The sequence below is a fragment of the Paramacrobiotus metropolitanus genome, unplaced genomic scaffold (assembly GCF_019649055.1).
Source record: "Paramacrobiotus metropolitanus isolate TYO unplaced genomic scaffold, Prichtersi_v1.0 Parri_scaffold0000328, whole genome shotgun sequence".
Classification (NCBI taxonomy): domain Eukaryota; kingdom Metazoa; phylum Tardigrada; class Eutardigrada; order Parachela; family Macrobiotidae; genus Paramacrobiotus; species Paramacrobiotus metropolitanus.
Window position 1 is genome coordinate 4,278 of NW_026570548.1, and position 21,423 is coordinate 25,700.

The 21,423-nt window shown below is 46.5% G+C and overlaps 2 protein-coding genes across 4 annotated transcripts; one reads left to right on the forward strand and one right to left on the reverse strand.

Annotated features, from left to right (window-relative positions):
* Window positions 1-1,988: 1,988 nt before the first annotated feature.
* LOC129602103 (myosin-4-like) lies at window positions 1,989-5,555 on the reverse strand. The gene has a single exon (XM_055501071.1). It carries the CDS (start codon window positions 5,553-5,555, stop codon window positions 1,989-1,991), a length of 3,567 nt encoding a protein of 1,188 aa, XP_055357046.1.
* Window positions 5,556-15,561: 10,006 nt separating this feature from the next.
* Window positions 15,562-21,415, forward strand: LOC129602102 (uncharacterized). Of its 3 annotated transcripts, none has more exons than XM_055501069.1 (3): window positions 15,562-16,315; window positions 16,657-17,547; window positions 18,946-19,632. In XM_055501069.1, exons 2-3 carry the CDS (start codon window positions 16,786-16,788, stop codon window positions 19,069-19,071), a joined length of 888 nt encoding a protein of 295 aa, XP_055357044.1. In that variant the 5' UTR covers window positions 15,562-16,315; window positions 16,657-16,785; the 3' UTR covers window positions 19,072-19,632. The 3 variants fall into 2 exon arrangements, 2 of the variants coding, with proteins under 2 accessions (XP_055357043.1, XP_055357044.1); XM_055501068.1 differs by lacking the exon at window positions 18,946-19,632 and adding an exon at window positions 20,927-21,415.
* The last annotated feature ends 8 nt before the right edge of the window (window positions 21,416-21,423 follow it).

The following is a 21,423-nucleotide window of genomic DNA, read 5'->3' on the forward strand; positions in this document are numbered from 1 at the left end:
TCTCGTCATCTTCACTCTTCTTCTCTGGTGACCTTTCGTACACAACCATCTTATGGTCGTTTTCTTTCATCCAATCTGTAATTTTCTTCGCAATTTCGTTATTCGTGCGAGTTGGATCGATTTGAGATGACAATCCGTCAGTTCTTGGCGGTGACCTTTCGTTGTCATTCCGGATTGCCTCTGTCATGTCATACGACTTCTCCTTCTGCGGAGTTTGCGCTAAGTCCGGTGACCTTTCCGGTCTTGACATGAAAAATCCGCCATTTAGTGACCTTTGTAAAGGTACTTTCTCACCATACTGAGGCGGTAATTCACCCTTCTCAATCCGCTCTCGAAACTGACGGTTATTTTCGTCGCATTGGACTTTCTCTTTCCAGTAGTCTTGTACTTTCGGTTGTGAAGCTTTAACCATTTCCTCGAGATGTTTTCTCATCCGCCAATCTTGTTTCTCTCTTTCCTCCCAGTAAGCTTCTCTGGAATTTCTCACGTCTTGCGGTGACCTTTGCGGCGGAGGAACTGGTTTCCACATACCGTGCCGTCCATTCGGTCTGTAAGCGACTTTTTGCCACTCCATCTTCTGTTGTAGAGTGTTTGCCTCATCGAGAGAGTCATCTGAGACTTGCTGTGCCCCTTCGCTCTGTTTCACTGTTTGCTGCGCCATTCGCAGAGTCAAGTTACTTTCTTGACCTTTCGGTTCATCGGCGACTTCACCGTGACCTTTCTCTTTCAGTGACTCTTGAGTCTGCTGCACTGGCAATCTCTCGTGACCTTTCACTTCTTCAACTCTCGCTTGAGGTGACCTTTCGGTCTCTTGCGCTCCTTGCGCAGTCACGGCCCTTCCGTGATCTTCCTCGGCAGCTCTTGCTTGAAATACTTTTGCCATCTGCTCAAGGAATTTCGGTCTATCCGGACCGCCTTCGTGCGTTCGTTGTACGGTTACGGTCATTCCGTCAAATTCAAACGTATTTTCGACGAACTTTCGGAATCTCGCGTGATGTGTTTCATCATCCTCTTCGCTTGAGATTTCCGCTTGCGTCTTTCGCAGAGTAGCTTCACTCTTCCTCGCGGTTGCTTTCCGCGGTGACCTTTGGGTCTGCTGTCCTTGCAGCGTCACGTTACTTTCGTGACCTCCTTGGTTTGCAGTTACTTTCTGCTGTCCCGGATGCAGAGTTGAGGCCCTTCCGTCAACCCTGTTCCCCGCAGTTACTTTCTGCGGTGACCTTTCGGTCGGCCCCGGTTGAGTCAAGTTACTTTCTTGACTCCCCGCAGTTACTTTCTGCGGTGACCTTTCGGTCAAATTCTTCCGTCCTTGCGGCAATCTTTTTACACCCTTCTCTTGACCTTTACGAGCCCCTTCGCTCGATTTCGAGTTACTTTCTCGAATCCTCGGATTTCTTTTCCGGGTCTTTGCGTTACTTTCTCAGCATCCCTTTCTCGCTGCGGTCTTTGCCTGCAACGGAGCACCTTGCTCCTCTATATCCGGTGGTTTCGGTTCCGGACGATCAGTAGGCTCACCGGCGCCTACTGACCTTGAACGTTTCCCTGGGCCATTCCCTGAACCGGCGCACCTTGCGCCTGACCGGCACCATTCGCCGGGGCGAAGTTAAAGCCTCCGCCTTGCTGACCGAAACCGTTCTGGTTCCCACCGACGAAGCCGCCTTGCTGCCCGCCGAAGTCGCCCTGGCCACCTTGACCGGCGAAATTGCCCTGGCCACCTTGACCGGCAAAATTCTGGCCACCTTGACCACCGTTATTCCACTGGCTCTCCAGACCAGCACCGTTCCATTGGCCACCTTGACCACCACCATTCCATTGGCCACCGCCGTAATTTCCGCGATTGCCGCCACGGCCTCTTCTCTTCCTCGGAAGCCTCCTCTCACCGGACCATATCCGCCATTTCCTCCGCCTTGGCCACCGTGACCGGCGAAGTTGCCTGGCCTCCGGCAGGATTTCCTTGGCCACCTTGACCACCGGGGTTGTACCAGAAATTACCCTGGCCGCCTTGATTGACAGCAGTTGGCCTGGCCACCTTGACCGGCATACCGTCCACCTTGGCGTGATTGTGGCACATAACCATTTGCCATTGCGTTGCGCCATCCACCATGATTGTTACGCAGCATCAACCATTCTTCATACACGACCCTGTTGGGGTTCTGATTCCACGGTGTTCCCGCAAACGAACACGCTTGCGTGTGGTGGTTACCGTACATGCAGTTCTGGCATGTCAGCGCGTTATTGGCCACCCATCCGTCGATCATGGTGAACAGGCGCTCTACTCGCGACCCGTATCGTGGTCCTTGATTTCCTTGTCCACGGTTCGGTCGGAAGTTTCCTTGATTTCCTCCGCCACCGTTGAATCCTTGGCCGGCAAAGCCCGGATTCCCTTGAGCCATTCCCTGACCGCCAAGCCCTCCATTCAGGGCATTTCTTTGCACGTTTCCTTGTGGATTCTGTTTTGGCCTTGCTGCTTGCTGAGCTGATGCTTGGATCGCCGCGATCGCAGGCTTGGTCGCTTCTTGGACCGCTGTCTGTATCGCCGCGATCGTCGCGTACGATATCTGACCTTCATTTCGCTCGTTGTCAAAGGTCACCTCTTGAGTGCCTAAAGGCGGAAATTCCGTGTTATATCTTGGTACCTGCGCCGAGTACGACTGGTTCTGTCGCCCATTCGCGACTTCTTCGATCTGGCGCGATCGGATGATCACGCAATCATCTTGGACTCGGTTGCCTCTCGTGACCTTATACTTTTCTTCGCCAGTCGACCAGGTGCGGAAGAATTCCTTGATATCCATTGGGTTATGGAATTTCTGTGCTCGAAGTGCCTTATAAAGGTCACTGTCGTTCTTACATCCTTGAATCAGGAATCCGATAGCCTGCTTCTCAGTTATGATCCGTTTCGACTTGAAGCGCATGATCGCCTGATAGAACTGGTCAAGCGTTTCTTTGCCAGCCTCGAACTTTCTTGTCATCGCTTCTCTTAAGGCGTTGACCCCTTCGTCACGATCGCCAAAATGTTCTTTGAACTTCGTCATCCATTCGTCGACGGTTAGTTCTTCCGCCTCTTCCTCATCATCAATTTCTCTTTCCGCATCAAACCATGCCTTCGCGTCCCCTTTGACTGCGTTGGCGACTTCCAGCATCATTGCTGCATCCGAAAGGTCATACGTCTTCTGAGTCTCCTTGACCTGACGGATCCAACCAAGTAAAGCTTCTCGGTTGCCGTTGTAGTCGATCAACGCGGATTTTCGGGCCATGGCTCTCATGTAACCTCTGAATTCCCGTTCTTCGCGACGGAGTCGCTGTGCTTCAGCGTGGTATTCCGCGCGGTACTCTCTTTCTCGCCTCTCCTCTTCACGAGCTACCCTTTCCTGCTCGTTTTGGCGAACTCGTGGATCTTCATGATTGTCTGGCTGATGGTCAGATTTGTAGACGATTGTTTCCCTCGGTCCTGTTTCTTGTTGCCGAGGATTGACCCCACCGATCGGTCCTGAGTGCCCCTTCGCCAACTCAGTATCGTCGGTGACCTTTTCAGCTTTGACCTTATCTTCATCATGGCCGTCGCTTCGGCCAGTCCCCGTCTTTAAGGGAGCTTGGAAATGGAAGCTACCTTCGACGGTGTGGACTTCGCCATATCCGGGGGGTGGAGATTCGATCCGTTCCGGCTGTTTTGCCTCTCCTTCCTTTTGTTTTGCCGACCGTTTTAAAGTTTTAATTTCTTCCTCTCTTTGTTTGACTGTCTGCTGCAGCTGCTTTACGGTTTCGTTTGCGTCTTTCCTGAGCTTCTCATAATCGTTGTTTGCTTCGGTGACCTTTCTCATTTGCTCGAGGATTGTACTTGCTCGATTATCGAGAGTCTTATCGAGATCCATTTTTGCTGCTTTTAGGATCTCAGCTTCTGCTTCCAACCGTGTGATACGATCCGCTCTGTCTGCGAGGGTCCTTCCTCTCGCTTGGCACTCTTCCTCGACTACTTTCAGTTGGGCTTTTAGTTCCGTAATTTTATCATCCTTTTCCATTACGGAAGTAGCCAATCCGACTGATTCGTCGCTCAATTTGGCGATCTCTTCTTTTTGTTTTTCATTTTCTGTCTTTCCTTCTTTATTCACGACTTCTAGGACAGTGACCCGTTCGTCACACCGTTGTGCTTCCTTCAACCACTTCTTTGCTTCTTTCTTTTGGTTGTCGATTTCGTCATTGAGTCGCTTGAATTCAGTTTTTGTTATTTCGGCCAGTTCAAGCAGTTCCTTTGCTGCTTGATCTCTCTGGTTTTCCGCTTCGTTGTGTTTCCTTTTCATCTCTTTTAATTCTGTTTGTAACGTGTTGACAAGGTCTTCGCGTAATTTAAGGTCATCCTTCAATTTCGAGATGTCAGCCGTCAAACTGGTGACCTTTCCGGTGAACTTCGTCGCATTTGCTAGAGATTCGTCACGTTTCTTCTCGGCCTCCTTGACCTTTGACTGTAAAAGGTCACGCTCATTTTTCAATTCTGCTATTTCCTGTGACCTTTCAGCTGCTTCCTCGGACAGACCGTCTTCTTCTGCGGTGAGTATGCCTTCCGCGTCTCGATCTTCGACCATTTTCCTCAGATCCTCTGCAGCTTTTTTCTGACCTTCAAATCTGACTTTCCATTGTTGCGCTTCATCTTCGAACGTGACCTTTTCTTGTTCCATCACGCTCAATCTGGCTTCGACTTCAAAGGTTTTGTTGCATTGGTCCCGTATCGCAGCGAAAGCTTGCGCTTCCTTTTCGTCGAGGAGTTGTTCTAGTTCCTTGACACGCTGCTTTAATCCATTCATTACGGATGTTTTTGGTGATGGTGACCTTTGGTCCGGGTCGTCGGCTCTTCCTGACGCCATTCCTTCAAAGGTCTCTTCTGGCTTGTCCTGGAGGGTCGTATCAAACATCCCTTTCGTTAAGTTTGCCTCCTTCATTGCCGTATGGAAAGACGTCTGTACCGTCGTTTCGTCTTCATCGTCAGTGTAAAACTTGTCACTTGACGTGGGGCTGGTACCGTTCTCTTCCAGCTGTTCTTGTAAGAACAGTGAGTTTTCCGAAAGGTCATCCTGTTTGACCTTTCCCTCGTCGATCAGCTCGTTGCTGCTGACGGCGCCACTACCTTCGGTGACCTTTTGACTGACTTCGTCACTTCCCTTCTCAACTTGATCCGCGTTTTCCTCCTTGACCTTTTCGGCCGACCGTGCCATTCCTCCGGTCTCGGCCTTCTTGTCATCTTTGTTCTGTCCATCTGAAGCCGTTCTCTCTTCGGTGACCTTTGCTTGGTCTACCGTGTTATCTCCGACATGTCGTTCGGAGCTTTTTCCATTTCCGTCACTCGAGCTTTCGTTCTGAGTTTCCCTCAGGGCCGTTTGATATGTGGCCTCTGAGCCTCTGGCGTCCTTCCTCCCAAAGGTCTTTTGAGCTAGAGTTGCTCTTTCATGTTCCACGGGCCGTGTGTACGGCTTTAGTTTCCGTTCGTAAGGGTTTTCTAACCCCTGAGACCGTTCTCTCTGACTGCTCGATGAGACCGGTTCATTACCGTCTGTGTCTTGGTCCATATCTTTGGCTTCCGTTGATGATCGGATAACTTGGACGATGCTAATAATGTTTCTGACACGTGTGTTAGTTTTAGCTACGTAAGCCCCTTTACACGTAAACAGAAACAAGTGCTGTCCTAAAGGTCACCTCCTTTTGTATCAGCTCAATTTTACTAAAGGTCACTCTGCCTCAAAAAATGCTAAGTCCCTTCTAAAGGTCACTTCCTTTAGTAAAATGAGATTAATTTCCCACTGTTTCAGCTTAATAGCTTACTCCGTCGCGTTATAGGTAACTTTTTCCTTCAGAACTTTTCTGTTTTAAAGGTCACTATCAACTTCGTTCTAGAACGTCTAACCTGAGAATATTTTTCGATTTTATTGAGAAATCAACTTAGATTTCCTCAGAATAAACGTTATTTATTCAGCTTTCAACTTTTAATAAAGGTCATCATTCTCGTCGAAATTTTGGTAAAGGTCAACTTCTCGTCAGTCGATTCAGAAAATTTTCTCAGCTGGCTACGTCACGATCTTAAGTGCCGTGCGCAAAAACTCCGCCTCCTATCGAAATCTCAGCTTCTAATTGGCTAATTTCCTAACTACGCTACTGCGCCAATCACAGTGCGAATAACTGACCAATCAGAAACGTTGTTTTTCAGATTATAAGGCAGAGTGACGTCACGTCGAAAATCGAAAATTTTAGCTAGCGCGCCGTGCGCAAAAGTACCGCCTACTTTTCGCTCAGCTCATCACCGACCAATAAGAATTGAGGATTTTACCAATCAGCCAATAGCTAAATTAATAAACGAAAATCTGACCTGATCGTCTCCGTGATCCAGAAATCGATCCTGCGCGTCCTTCCGCGATTCCTCCAATCCTCCAGCGATTAAGCTGACTTCTCCTGGGCCAGCCGATAACCCCTTCCGTTTCGCCTCAACGGGACGCAACGGTGCGTCGACCAAATAGCTTGCTGGCTGCGGGTCTTCTGTCGCGCCTTGACGTTGGCAACGACAGGGGCGCTCGATCACCCTTTTGGGAGAGCGCGTATAATGTGTGTGTGCGCTCTACTCAGTAGAGACGCACCTGAAACTCCACACCCGACAGCCAAAAGTGGCTTGCCCACTCGTGCCCCCCTTCGGGCTTCTGCCTCTTGCGGCGATCTTTCTCGGCGCTTGTGCCCCTCCAATCAAAGCTACTTCAGTAGCCTTGATCGCGTCAGGTCAGTACAGCGTGCTCTACTCAGTAGAGACACACTGATGCTGATCTGCTGAGATCCAGACGCTCCTTCGCCACCGATCAGTACGCGAGCCCTTTCTCGCGGGAGACTTCTTCCACACCTCGTCAAATGGACGGGAAAAACTTCAGAGATTATTCTGGAGAAACACGACTCTTGCTACCATATGAGCGTGGACCTGGTGAAGGTTCACGCGTAGGAACAGAATTGACGGAATTCTGCCTACCAAAAAGCCTAGCAATGCTATAAAAGCGCCTACGCTATAGAAAGCGAGAAATGGCGTGACTGCTAGGAATTTATGAACAGCCTAAATTCGATAGAATTTCCTCATGGACAACTCCGCATTGCTGACTGCAGCAAGCGTGGAAAATGCGCACGTAGCCGCCACACAGTGCGGGTGCGTGCAGAACAGCGTGCTTCCGCCACGCGTAAGGCGGGCGTGCAGCAAAACACAACAGACTGCCAAAGCGAGGGTGTACGCATGTACGCCTGCGCTCACAGCATCAACCGTAGATCGTGCTTGTAACTGTAAGTGACCCGCTTTTCATTAAGCAATAAACCACCACCCCACTATAGAAGTGGCAAAAGCAGAGGGCATTTATCACACCACGTGTGCGACCTGGTATCGTATCGTATTGAGTTAACGGACGGGTAACAGGATGCCTGAGCGATTAGGCCAGAAGGAAGAAGGCGATACGCGCAACACGTTATATCGGCAACGACAAATGCACGGACCGCATACGTTTTAGGATTCCGTTTCTTGTAACCGGATTGCAGTCTCCGCGTGAAGTTAAAACCTACAGAGAAAGGCCGAAGGTTCTATACAGTAGTATCCCCCAACCGGCAACGCTCCTGGATCAGTGTTTGCATGTGTGCATTGAAGTTCCCGTAAGATGGTGGGTTGTTTGAGATGCTCTTGTTCTGAATAAAACGGAAGCTCGTTTGGAAACTTCTTACAAATGAAGACCGGAAAACTTGCAGTGCAGAGAAAGAATCAATAAAGCAAATAATCCAAAATCACAAGTTCAGCCGTACCAGCGCACAGGGAAAACAGCAATCACAACAAAAACATCGTAATTATGCCGTATAGCATTTCGAATGAAGCCGATATGAAAAATTAGGCCGCGGTCGCCGGTTAGTAGTTCATTGGTTAAAAAATACTGACATTACTTGCTAATTCGCATTTGCAATTATGTTATTCAAGATAAATATAGTAACTGAATGCTTAGCAGCAGGAAAATTATTATCCTGCAAAGTGCAAACCAAGTTCGGCACTTTTGCATTAGTCTTAATGGACTGCAATATTTTTTTACTGTTTAAACATGACCGTGTAAAACTGACCAGTGAAACCCCATGGACCAGAGAAAGCCAGTAAAACCAAAATCCGCGAGAATAAATTTTAAGAACACGCATCTGAACTGAATTGGTTTAACAAATACCTTTCCACGTTTTTGACAGACGCAAAGTGCGATGCGTTGCAGGAAATAGTCAACGGTGCCGAAAAGAAAACCTGGCCTAGAGTACTAGTATTTCAAGAGCTACAAGTAACTCGTACGTTGATAATAGAAGTACAAGTATTCATGATATTAAATTTTCCCCGCCTGGCCACCCGTAGCTATAACATATGCCTGTGCTCATTTGATGTCTAACATCGGCGGTGCAATCAGTTAATGCTATCTTGAGATGATAATCTCGATAATTCGTGTCTACCGTTGATAATGCCCGACCGTAACACTCAATGCGTATCGCTTAATGAGATCTAATTCCAAAAATTTTCATGTTACGGGACGCATTGTGCCGCCGCAGCGAAACATGCGAAGAACATGCCAGTTGCCAACTCATATACATGTACCGGTATACAAACCTCCATAGTAAGTCAAGTCTTATACGTGTGTGCACTATCCGTTGGTGCTTTATTACCACACAGAGATACAGCATTCTTCTATCATTTAGTGGAGATTCTTTTGATGTATTCTTATTATTTAGACAGAAGCCACATAAGCCAGAATGTATCTGTACGGGCGCACCGACAACTCGCTGACCGACATCTTGCTGACCGACAACTTGCTGACGACTATTTGCTGACCGACAAAATGTTGACCCGACAGTTTGTTGAAACAACGAATCGCTGACCAACATTTTGCTGAACGACAGTTTGCTGACACCGACGATTTGCTGACGACATTTTGTTGACTGACAAAATGTTTACCCGACAATTTGCTTACATACTAATTTGTTGACCGACATTTTGCTGACCGACGATTCGTGGAAATACCGACAACTCGCTGACCACCAGTTTATTTTGTTATCCATCGAATCATTGTGATAAACAAATAAACAAAAACACCATTTCGAATAAAAGGCTACAAAGATGCTACAAGTACAAATGCAATGAACAATACTGTTACTGGCAGATATTTGTTTCCAGGTTGTGCAAACAGCAGGATGCTATTGTGCGCATATGCAGTAACGAAATCCGTTTTCGCTGTGCAGAAACACTTTACCACTAACGATACAAGTTTAAATTTTGAGTTTTGATGGTGATACAGATACTTACGCCGCAGACCGAATACCACCGGTGTAATTATAAATATAATATATATATATAAAAACATTAATAAATAATTATTATTAACTAAGACAACAACAACAAACAACAGATTTCAGTTATAAATGTCACCAGTGACTAAACGAAACCCCCAACGACCTCGGGACTTTTTTTTAGAGCAAATCTAACCTCGGGATAATTTTCAGCGCATTTTTCTGATACAGAAACCATTTTTCAAAACTTTTTTTGAAAAGAAAAAATTTCTGACTGCCGGGCCCCATACACCCCCCCCGTTACCTTAGGCGGTTGCAATGGCGCCACTAACAAAAACTTTATTTTTGCCTTTAGAACACTAATTTCTAGGTAAATCGATATCGCTGATTCTGAATATGTTGTTAGAAACCTTGTATTAGTTATCTTAAAGAAGAATCTTGCGTATTCAAATTTTTCGACGGAAATCTGCAAAATTTTATTTTTTCGAAAAATTTTCTGTTCTTCGACTCAAATAATTTTTCTGATCGCATATTCGAAATCAGCAATGTCGATTTACCTAGAAAAAGTGTTCTAAAGGCAAAAATAAAGTTTTTGTTAGTGGCGCCATTGCAACCGCCTAAGGTGACGGGTGGGTGTATGGGGCCCGGCAGTCAGAAATTTTTTCTTTCAAAAAAAATTTTTGAAAATGGTTTCTATATCAGAAAAATGCGCTGAAAATTATCCCGAGGTCAGATTTGCTCTAAAATAAAGTCCCGAGGTCGTTGGGGGTCTCGTTTAGTCACTGAATGTCACTGTAGTGCTTCTTTTTCATGAAATAAACGTAGATTTTAATTTTCGCGTAAATTTTGCTTATGTGCGTTGAACAGGTCAGCAAATTGTCGGTCAGCAAGTTTTCGTTTTTTACAAGTTGTCGGTCAGCGAGTTGTCGATTACCGACATTTCGCTGACCGACAAGTAAGTTGTCGTTCAGCAAATTGGTTTCAGCAAGATGTCGGTCAGCAAGTTTGTAGAAAAGGGAAGTGTCGGTCAACGATTTGTCGGTCAGCAAGTTGTGATAGTCAGCAACAAGTCGGTCAGCAAATTGTCGGTCAGCGAGATGAAGGTCATAGAGTTGTCGTGCTACCATCTGTACGAGCTGCAAAAAGTTAAAAGATCTCTGTACGCCTGGAATGCCGTGGATGTAGAGATTGACGGTCTCCTTCAGTACGGCCACGTTATTGGCCTGGAAGAAACTGACGGAACAACGCCGCGTTTGATCGTCGACTTCGGCTGTCCGACCCAGGATGCAGTGCTAATGGAAGAAGGGACGATCTTCGACAGCTCTTTGCGCCCTACCTCTAAGAAACGCCCGCCCACGGGAGAGCAGGTGGAAGTGCTGATATTCGAGCACAAGAATGGTCCCTGGAAATGGTATCCGGGCAAGATCTTGATTAAGTCCTTCCTCAACTTGGAAAAGACAGCGCTGATAGAAGTGGAAATCAATGGCTATCGTCAGCGCGAACTGCTTCCCGAAAAACAGATCCGACGACCACTTTCGCTGGATAAACAACAGCAAAAGCGTCTGCAACCAGGACACTTCGTCTTGCGGACGTGTCGTGTGCCGAACGGTTACTGGACGTTGGACCGGTTTGTAGCAGATGCATTGTGCCGTAAGGTAGAAAAGAAATTTCATCTTCGCTTTACGCGCGTCCTCAGCCAGGAGCTGCACTACGTTCGGCGGTGCAATGAGCCTCCAATGGATGATGCGGATGTGGTAAGATTCCCTACGAAACCGGTTTGACCTCCCAATATCATTGTTGTTTTGGTACTGCATGGGGTCGTTTCTTGTCGAACGTTAGTTATACTGTATTTTGCGTAAACCGGCAAGAAACAACCGGAAACTGTGTTTTACAGAAAAATATAGAATAAAATTTTTGCAAAATGTTTTTCTTGAATTTGTGTTGTTTGCTCTACGTAATTATGCGTAAGCTCTAACTAAAACTTTGTTCAATTCTTTTTTATTTTAGGCGAAACTTTTCGAAAGCCAGAATGGGAAATGTGTACGTTCTCCTAACGAAAAGTCGTGCCTGAGCGAACGAAAGCGGAAAAAGCGCCAAACTGCAGGGGATTGCGGTTTAGCATTGCCAGTCGAGATCTTGAAGGAGATCTTCCTCTCACTGCACACCGTCGATCAACAGCGCTGCCGACGCACCTGTCAGCTGTGGGATGCCGTGCTGACATCGGGAGACGAGTGGAGAACATTCGTGCGCATACAGATAGAGGCAGAGGACGATTATGCCATTCATCCATACATTGGGTATAATTGCCTCTTCAAGCACATCACGCCCGGTACGCGAACAATCTGCCTGCAAGATCCGGAATGTGGTCTTGACTACGAGGACCGCGAAGATTGGATTAAGATCAACGAAGCTGTGAACTTGATTAGAAAAGTCCTGGACGATGGAGGCATACGCATCGACCGATTTATCCTGCACCAACGCGAGATGTTAATTGACTTATCCGAACTGCCGCTGAAAATGTTTTTCGCCGAGACAGTCGCGCTGTATTCCAAACTGGCATCCTGCTGTGACCGTTTAATATTGAAGCAACACCGTCTGATTTATCAGTGCATAAATGATAATTCCTGGGAATTCCGTATTCCAACGGCTGCCATGAATCCAGGCAGTGTGGACGAAGCGCAAATTTGGGATGTGTTTGAGAAGCATCTGTGCTGTGTTGGACCGAAGAGAGAGCTGTACGAAAGGCATCGGTGTCATCCGCCGGTCGACAAGCAGCGTTTGACCCACTGCCTGGCGAATTTGATTAACAGCCGAGAGAGGGCGTCGATTGTGAAGAAGGTACCTCATGTACTGTACATATACCACGGCTACAGTACTCTCCGAGAAACTGTGCATGAGTTCTGCAATTCAGCTTTTTCTAATGGCATTCCGATTATCCGGAATGATTTTACAGATTCTGAAGGATTACCAAACTTGCGATCCGCGTTCCTCCGCTTCTTACCGGAATTCGAAGTGGATTTTGTATAATATGGCGAACATGGACGTCGGAAAGCTGAACAAACTGTGCCTGCTTGCCTTGTGGCGCGAAATGGCGTTCTGGTCGGATTCATCCTCCGATGAGGAAGAAGGCAACAGCGACAGCTCAGATTCTGACAACTAGGGACGGCGCATTACTGGTGAACCTTGTTTCATTTAGCGCTATATTCTTATACTTTGTACTATATAATTGCACCAGACTGGGCATTGGCAAACCGGGACGCAGCTCTCATGGTCGGGGCTGCAGACTTAGCTCTGCCTGTTTCATCATAACAACATTATCCAGATTCAGATCTATATTGCCACGAATGGGATACACCAGAGCCGGCAAACCAGAAAAGACTGACCAAAACCAATATTATATTCTGAAAGCCCGTAGTCGAAAACCCGTCCAGATAGTATTCATTTCTTTCAAAACCTCTCCCGCTTCGAACGCCAACCGGAAGAGTTTTGACTACCTTCACCAAATGTAACTAAATTAGTATAATAATAATTATCATCGTGGTATTTTTAACCAGGTAGTGTTGCCACGTAAACAAACTAAAATACGGTTAAAAAACGAAAGTATTTTCCACTAAATAAAGTATCACAATTAATTTAATTAGCAGACGACTACAAATTTAACGACTACATATTTAAGAACGACTATATATTTAACATTGTCATCGAGGACAATTTCTAAACAAGTGCCGGCCGAGCAGCTATCGCCACACTATCACTAATGTGATTGTCTGTTCAATCAGTGATAGACCGAACTACCGCCACTGTTCAGTGCACAAACCCGTTAGTTCACTGAGTGACCGAACTACCACTACGGATAGCTATGTGAGCGGTTGACCGAGCCGCTCACATAGCTATCCGTGGTTTTCGGTTTTACCTTCGATCACCGCACTGGTCCGCAAACAGTGAGGACATTAAGGCTTCGTTTATGAAACAAAACGATAGTCATTTTCGGTTGCCATTGGTACAGCAACGATGTTCAGTACAGATAGAGACCTGTGGCTGCCCGCAGCTTCCACCTTTATATCACCTGTCAGGACAGTGAACAACTGCTGAATGGTGCAGCACTATAGCAATATTTTGCGATTTTTGTGCAAATATAACGTGGTTTTCGCGCTAATTAATTGTGTGCCTAGTTGGTTCGTACAGTCGACTAGGTTGCTTTTTTCATTGGCGTACTATAAATAATTACCGGAATTATTCCGCAGATTTTGCAGGATTATCAAAACTGTGACCCACGTCTTTATGCGCAATATGGGAATTCCAAGCTGATTCGGTATAATATACATAGCTACCGTAGACGTTGAGAAGCTGAATAAATTGTGCCTGTACGGCTTGTGGCGCGAAATGGAGGACTGGTCGAGTTCTGACTCACCCTCGGATGGGAAAGCGAGCGACAGCTCCGAGTCCGACGATTAGGAAGTAATAACGGTTCGGTAGATAGTTTACAGTTATAATTGGAGACCCTGAAACGCGATAAACACGGCGCTTTTACCTTCGATTTTTTCTAGTATGTGCCGCAAATACAGTACATATAATACGATAATATGTGTCGTAAAATTGCTTGGAATTTTGAATCTTACCTTTGTAATGCTCTTTTAATGTTCGGAGAATTATGGAGGAGCGCAGTTCTCAACAATTCTACTGATGGTTTTGCTAATAAGCTTATTTTGACAGTTCTGCGTCTGTATGTGTCAACGCTTTGATTTCTGTTTTCTTGTGCAGCATTTTTATTTGCGGTGATACTATATTGCTGATCTTTCTCTGTGTAAGCATTCTGCTCAAACGCGCGCATGTCCGGCGTCTGTCAGTAGTTTATCGAAAGGAACCAGCGTCAGTCTGAAATGTCCAAAATCAATCTAAAATGCTAATCTGAAAACTGTGCGGGTGAGCAATAATGATGTAATCTTCTCCGGATCTACAGTTACATTACACTACTATCCAAATTAAATATCCCAATTAAATAGTTCTGCGTCAAAGCTTTATGACGGTATTCCTGCACTATTTTTCTCCTTCGCTTTTCCTTTACTTCGTTTATTGACTTAAGAATATAAAATTCTCGCTGTATGCTTAATTAGTCGACAGGCTTATATATCGTACCTTTACCCCCTCGTGACGTGTTTGGATTGGTCTCACGAATATTGCCTTGTAATGGTCGCGCTTAGTAGGTGTAGAAGCGATGTTAACTAAATCGATGGTAGTCACGGTACTGAACGGAAAGCATAATAATTTTCGAGCTATATACCGGTAACATGTTAATGAATTTACGAAAGTCTCATTGCTTACCGGCAGCAATAACACTACATACCATACTTATGATTTAATAAGTTACATCGCGTATTACACAAGTAACAACAACAAAAATACACAACATCATTCTCGCTCAGCTAATTTGAAGGCAAAATACACATCTTCCCGCTCAACCATGTCGCTGAATGTACCGAGAACAGAAACTGCATTTCCTCGCTGAATCTCGATACCGATTTTCTGTCGCAAAAACTCCCCTGAGCGAGGGTTGCCTGTACAGTCGCTAATCTTTCTCGACAGATCTTTGAAGAATTTCTTTGTCAGTGGTCCGAATGTACCCGTGGTTTCAAACGCCAGCGGTTGAACGTTGTAACGGCCTGCCAGCCCGCTGTACTTTTCTAACTTCCGATTTTCAAGAATTTCCGCTGCGCTTCCGGGCACCCTGGACGTCTGGGCGATGTATGTTAGGGCAAAGGTGTCAGCCACGGTTACATCCCATACTAGCGCCTTGCCATTTTTCCAAGGGAATGCTGTGACTCCATCAGGTCGCTTTCCATCTCCTCTGTTTAAGCCTGCTGGCTCAAGTGACGATGGTACTCTTGCCGAGCACAATGCCCGCTTTGTAGCTTCGTTCAGGACGGCGTGGACTCCGTGCCTTCCTTTCGCTAGCTTGCATACCAAGCCAGCGAACTACATAGTATGTTCCTCTGCAGGCTTTATGCGTGCCCATGTTATGTTTTTGCCTTTGGCGGCTCATTCAGTTAAACATTCAGTAGCTTATCTTGAGATGCAACATTCCGATAGCTCACTCATGTTGGCCGGATAGCAGTACACATGCGTTGATCAGATCATTAATCGTCCGATTGCACTTGATTCTCCGTACCTCAATGTTTCATCGCAGCGAAACAAGCGACGAACAAGCACAAGTCGTACAAGTGCCTGTAATGTTCCTCGCAATATCGTTTGCAATTTGCAGTTTTTCCTTAATAAATGTGCTACTTAGCAACATAACACTAAGCGACGCACCATTATTTTAACCGTCACGGTGGCTATCTTCAGTCACTTTATTAATTTTCATATTAGATAAATCAAAATGTATCTGTATGACAAAATAAAAGGTAAAAATTCCCTGTACGCCTGGAATGCCGTGGATGTTGAGGTTGAGGGTTTGATGCAACGCGGGCACGTTATTGGCCTAACGGACGGATCTGACGGAAGGCTGCCGCGACTTATCATCGATTTCGGCTGCCCGACCCAAAATGCCATTCTAATGGAGGACGGAACGGTCTTCGATAGCCACCTTCTTCCAGCTTTTAGGGGTCGCGCGCCCGTGGGAGCGCGGGCTGAAGTGCTAATGTTTGAGCGGAAGAACGGCCCTTGGACATGGTATCCCGGCAAAGTCCTGATTGAGACTTTCATTAACTTGGAAAGTACAGCGCTGGTGGAAGTGGAAATCAACGACTGTCGTCAGCGCGAACTGCTTCCCGATCAACAGATCCGACTGCTTTTGGACGAGAAACTGCAGCGAAAGCGCCTGCAACCAGGACACTTCGTCATGCGGACGTGCGGTGTGCCTGACGGTTACTGGGCCTTGAACCGATTTGTAGCAGACGCATTGTGCCGCAAAGTAGAGCAATTGTACCGCCTGAAATTTACTCGCGTTCTCAGCCAGGAGATGCACTATGTGCGGCGGCGTGACGAGCCTCCCTTGGAGGATGCAGATGTGGTAAGTTGCAGTACCGCTGCTTGCTTCGCTGTACCGCTGCTTTCTTCAAAGTAATCGCCAGTACTTACAAGAAGTACCAATGCTTCAAGTAAATAAATCGAGATTAGTTTTAAGTAGTACCATTGTTTTCATGGAAACACATTTTCCTGCTTTATATAATTATAAATATACGCTCATTATGAAACCAGTCGTATGTTAGCAGGAGATAAGCACAGCCTAAAATATAGTTTGCCCGAATACCGGGCGAGCAGTCACTGAGTTTCTTGCCCGGAATGCCCGGGCGCATTGCCATTGCATATGTTTTACTGGCACGAATTTTGCCCACTTACACTTGTTTGTAGGAATTAGCGTTTGACCAAGATCTTGACAAAATATGGTTGGACCACTAGGCGAAAGTGTTCAAAGGACAGAGAGAAGAATGCGCACTTTCTGTTGACGATGAATTCCAGAAGAGCGAACGCAAGAGGAAAATGCGGGTTACTGGCGGTGAATGCGGTTTGGCGTTGCCTGCAGAAATTCTGAAAGAGGTCTTCCTCTCACTGCCCACCGTCGACCAGCAGCGCTGCCGGCGCACCTGCCTACTGTGGGATGCCATTTTGACATCGGGAGATGAGTGGAAGAAACATGTACGCATACGGGTGGAGGATCCGGGTGCGTGGGATTACGATCATCCGTTTATCGGGTATGGATGTATCTTTAAGCACATCACGCCCTTTACGCGAACCTTTTGCCTTGAGGATCCCGAGGCCAACTTAAACTGCGCATACCCCGACGATCTGGTTGAGACTAATGAAGCCTTGAACCTCGTTAAAAACGTTCTGGACGATGCCGGCATACGCGTTGACCGTCTTATCCTGAAACAACGAAAGGTGTTAATTCATTTATCTGAATTAACACTGAGAGTGTTTTTCGCCGAGATGGCAGCGCTATTTTCCTCACTGGCGTCCTGCTGTGACCGTTTGATTTTGAAGCAATACCGTCTGAATTATCGATGCAGGGTTACTGACAACTCCTGGGAATTCCTCATTCCATCGGCTGTTTTCGTTCCAGGCAGTGTGGATGACGCGCAAAGTTGGGATGTGTTTGAGAAGCATCTGAGCTTGTGCTGTGTGGGACGGAAGAGACAGCCGTACCAGGGGCATTGGTGTTGTCCGCCGGTAGACATTCCGCGGATGGCGTCCTGTCTAGCGAATCTGATTAACAGCCGGGAGAGAGCGTCGACTGTGAAGAAGGTACTATACAGTGGACTTTAAAGTTTTGTTACATTCGGTCCGGGACCGAATGGCCAATAAAAATAAACGGCCAAGACGAAATGCACCTTGCGCATCGTACGAAAACAATCAATCAATACCTCAAAGTCTCAAACGAAAGAGAAAAAAATTTATGAATTTCGATACCAAACAGGTCATCATCCTTTATAAAATTTCATAAAATCTAAGAAAACATCGAGTCGTTTTAGGTTGTCGTTGACAACGCATACGATTTCTGTGTGAAAACTGAAACCAAACCGTGGATTCGAATTCTATGCTATGTCTACTAGGAAAGTGCACTCGCTTTTTGCGGGCACTGCATGACCGAAGCGTAGCAGGAATACGTGTCTAAGTTACAGTAGTTTGTGGTAAGCCTCTAATGGTAAGGCAATTTAAGCTAGTTTCAGTAGAGCAGCATTACCAAATCACCAATGAAATCTGGAAAGCCATCCGTTCAGCCGTCCGAAATCTAGAGCGCCTAACAGAAAATCCGTCAGTGCTCTACAAACTGTGTTTTCGCAAGCGAACGGTTTTGTTTAAATGTAATGTCTGCTACACCAATCAGATATCATGTTGTTTTAGTAGTATTGTCTTCTCAGGTAGACAAACTTTTCAACTCGGAATCAGAGCTTTTTTACGGTTACTCCGGAAGAACAACACCGTCTTGATTAATTCTGTGATGTTATCACTTTTGTTAGGCAGTAGCAGGAAGGATCAAAAAGGTCACCCACTATCCCTTACTAAGGGGCAGTCATCTCAGTAATTTTAATTACATGCTGGCCAATGTGTTGCCATTCTAGCGATCGTATAAAGGAGGAGATAACAAAAATGTCTGCTGGGCGTTTTTGCCAGTCCGGTTCCCTTAAAAATGATGCAGGTCAGATCATACACTATGACAAAATAATAATTTATGCCGGCCAAGCCGGGAGGGGGAGGTCAGGTTTAGTGGCTCTGCCGTAGGACTTCTTTTTTGACTAAATGGTCAACCTCTGTCAGTAGCCTACTTCAACAGAAACTTAAGCAAGGGGCATACGCCAACTGGAGGGGCGGTGCTCCAAAATCAAACTGATGAAACGAACAGGTTCAATTCGTCAGTTCGGGCCTCCAGTTTCTCCAGTAGTGGCGTTCCCATCAGTTTAAGTTGGAGGTTACCTTATATTTTATGGAAACGCGCCTTTACTGGGGGCCCGAACTGACGAATTGAACCGGTCATTTCATCAGTTTGAATGGAGCTCCGCCCCTCCAGTTGAAGTGTACTACATGCTTACAGCGCATTGTCGGCTGTTTTGAGAGCAGATTCAAAATGTTTTCAGCAACACGTTCACCACAATTTTCAAAGGTCCTGAGTGTACGGGGCTACAGTGCACCCTTCTTTTTTAGATCAGATGGTATCATGGTAGCGACCGACAAACGGGCAACACAAGTTACTCGGGACGTGAGTATGTATATACGGCCACCTCGCATCGGGCATCTCATCACAATGCTACTGTGCATATGTGCATTTAGTGGCGGTGACCGACGAACGGACATCGCCAGTTACGTGGGGTTCGAGTATCTACTGCAACCGCGCATTGGTGCACCTCTTCCCAATGCTACTGTGCATATCTGCATTTAGTGGCGGTGATCGACGAACGGACATCGCCAGTTACATGGGGTTTGAGTATATACGGCCACCGCGCATTGGGGCACCTCTTTCCAATGGTACCGCGGATATGTGCATTTAGTGGCGGTGACCGACGAACGGACATCACCAGTTACATGGGGTGTGAGTATATACGGCCACCGCGCATTGGGGCACCTCTTTCCAATGGTACCGCGGATATGTGCATTTAGTGGCGGTGACCGACGAACGGACATCACCAGTTACATGGGGTGTGAGTATATACGGCCACCGCGCATTGGGGCACCTCTTTCCAATGGTACCGCGCATATGTGCATTTAGTGGCGGTGACCGACGAACGGACATCACCAGTTACATGGGGTGTGAGTATATACGGCCACCGCGCATTGGGGCACCTCTTTCCAATGGTACCGCGCATATGTGCATTTAGTGGCGGTGACCGACGAACGGACATCACCAGTTACATGGGGGTGAGTATATACGGCCACCGCGCATTGGGGCACCTCTTTCCAATGGTACCGCGCATATGTAGAGTTTAGTGGCGATGACCGACGAACGGACATCACCAGTTACATGGGGTGTGAGTATATACGGCCACCGCGCATTGGGGCACCTCTTTCCAATGGTACCGCGCATATGTGCATTTAGTGGCGGTGACCGACGAACGGACATCACCAGTTACATGGGGTGTGAGTATATACGGCCACCGCGCATTGGGGCACCTCTTTCCAATGGTACCGCGCATATGTGCATTTAGTGGCGATGACCGACGAACGGACATCACCAGTTACATGGGGTGTGAGTATATACAGCCACCGCGCATTGGGGCACTTCTTTCCAATGGTACCGCGCATATGTGCATTTAGTGGCGGTGACCGACGAACGGACATCACCAGTTACATGGGGTGTGAGTACATACGGCCACCGCGCATTGGGGCACCTTTTTCCAATGATACTGCGCATATGTGCATTTAGTGGCGGTGACCGACGAACGGACATCACGCTTCCCATTAATTCTGAACATAGAGGACCTTCGCTACGCTTCGGTCGACGAGAAACTTTAGATTCATCGATTTTCACTTATGGTTAGATCTCATAAAAACTACGTGTAAGAAACTTGTTTGAGTTGTTTCGTATCAACATCCTTGAAATTTTCTTCTCTTTCGTTTGAGATTTCGGTAAATAATTTTCGTTGGGATATCGCAAGGTGCAAATGTTAATGTCAGCAGGCCGATTGTCGGTCCCAAATTTGGCTGGTTGAGTACAGAAAAGTGCCTGGTTGCGCGCCTTTTGTAACAAAATTTTGAGGTCTACTGTACGTAATATTACGACCTTTCAATTGACATGGTTTTTAACGTACGATGTGAGCATTGCGACATAAGAAGCCAGTGTGTGCATCTTTTGCGACTGAAAGAGTGAAAAAAACTGGTAGGGCAAAATTTACGGCGGTCGTTTTGGCGGCCGCCGGTTGTTTCGGACGGTTTAGAGGCTGAAACGACCGGCTGTCGTCTTACACGACCGGTTGTTTTGGACGGTAACACACGTGGCTTTGCCACCGACAAATGCACCTCACTTTCAGATAACAGTGATGAAAATCACAGCATACAGTAAGATAGTTCAGTACCGCTGTTGGAATGTACGGATTCATGCACCACGGTTATAGTTTTCTTTTAGAAACTTCGAACTGGCTTGACTTTTGTAATTCTACCGACACTTAGCCCGATTAACGTGATATTGCAGATCCTGAAGGACTACCAAACCTGCGACCCACGCACTTCTTCTCATTACCGGAATTCTAAGTGGATTCTGTATAATATGGCTAGCGTGGACCTGGACAAGCTGAACAAATTTTGCCTCTATGGATTGTGGCGCGAAATGGCGCACTGGTCCGATTTACCCGCGGATGGGGACACCAGCAGTAGTTCCGAGTCCAATTACTAGGAAATACTTTAACAGGGCAGAACCCTGATAGATTCAGTGCCATATTGGTTATCGTACTAAACGTTTACCTTCCCTTACTTAGCTTCTTTGTACTGCATCAAAACGCAAACAGCCTGGAATATTTTTCAAACATTTACAGTGATCGCTTTCTTATTGACCGGGAAATCAATTTTAAGAGTAAAACTAATACGGCAAAATTTTCTGGGCGGCTAGCTGATCAGCCTAATCCGCCAGTTTTGCATCGAGGCTTTAATATCCGTTTTCCTCTGGTGTTTCATCATTTTCACCTTCGGCGC

Coding starts and splice junctions, on each gene's coding strand:
- LOC129602103 (XM_055501071.1), bottom strand. CDS start 5,555: ATGGACCAAGACACAGACGGTAATGAACCGGTCTCATCGAGCAGTCAG.
- LOC129602102 (XM_055501068.1), top strand. CDS start 16,786: ATGCGGGTTACTGGCGGTGAATGCGGTTTGGCGTTGCCTGCAGAAATT. Junction 17,548..20,926: donor GAGCGTCGACTGTGAAGAAG/GTACTATACAGT, acceptor GTGATATTGCAG/ATCCTGAAGGACTACCAAAC.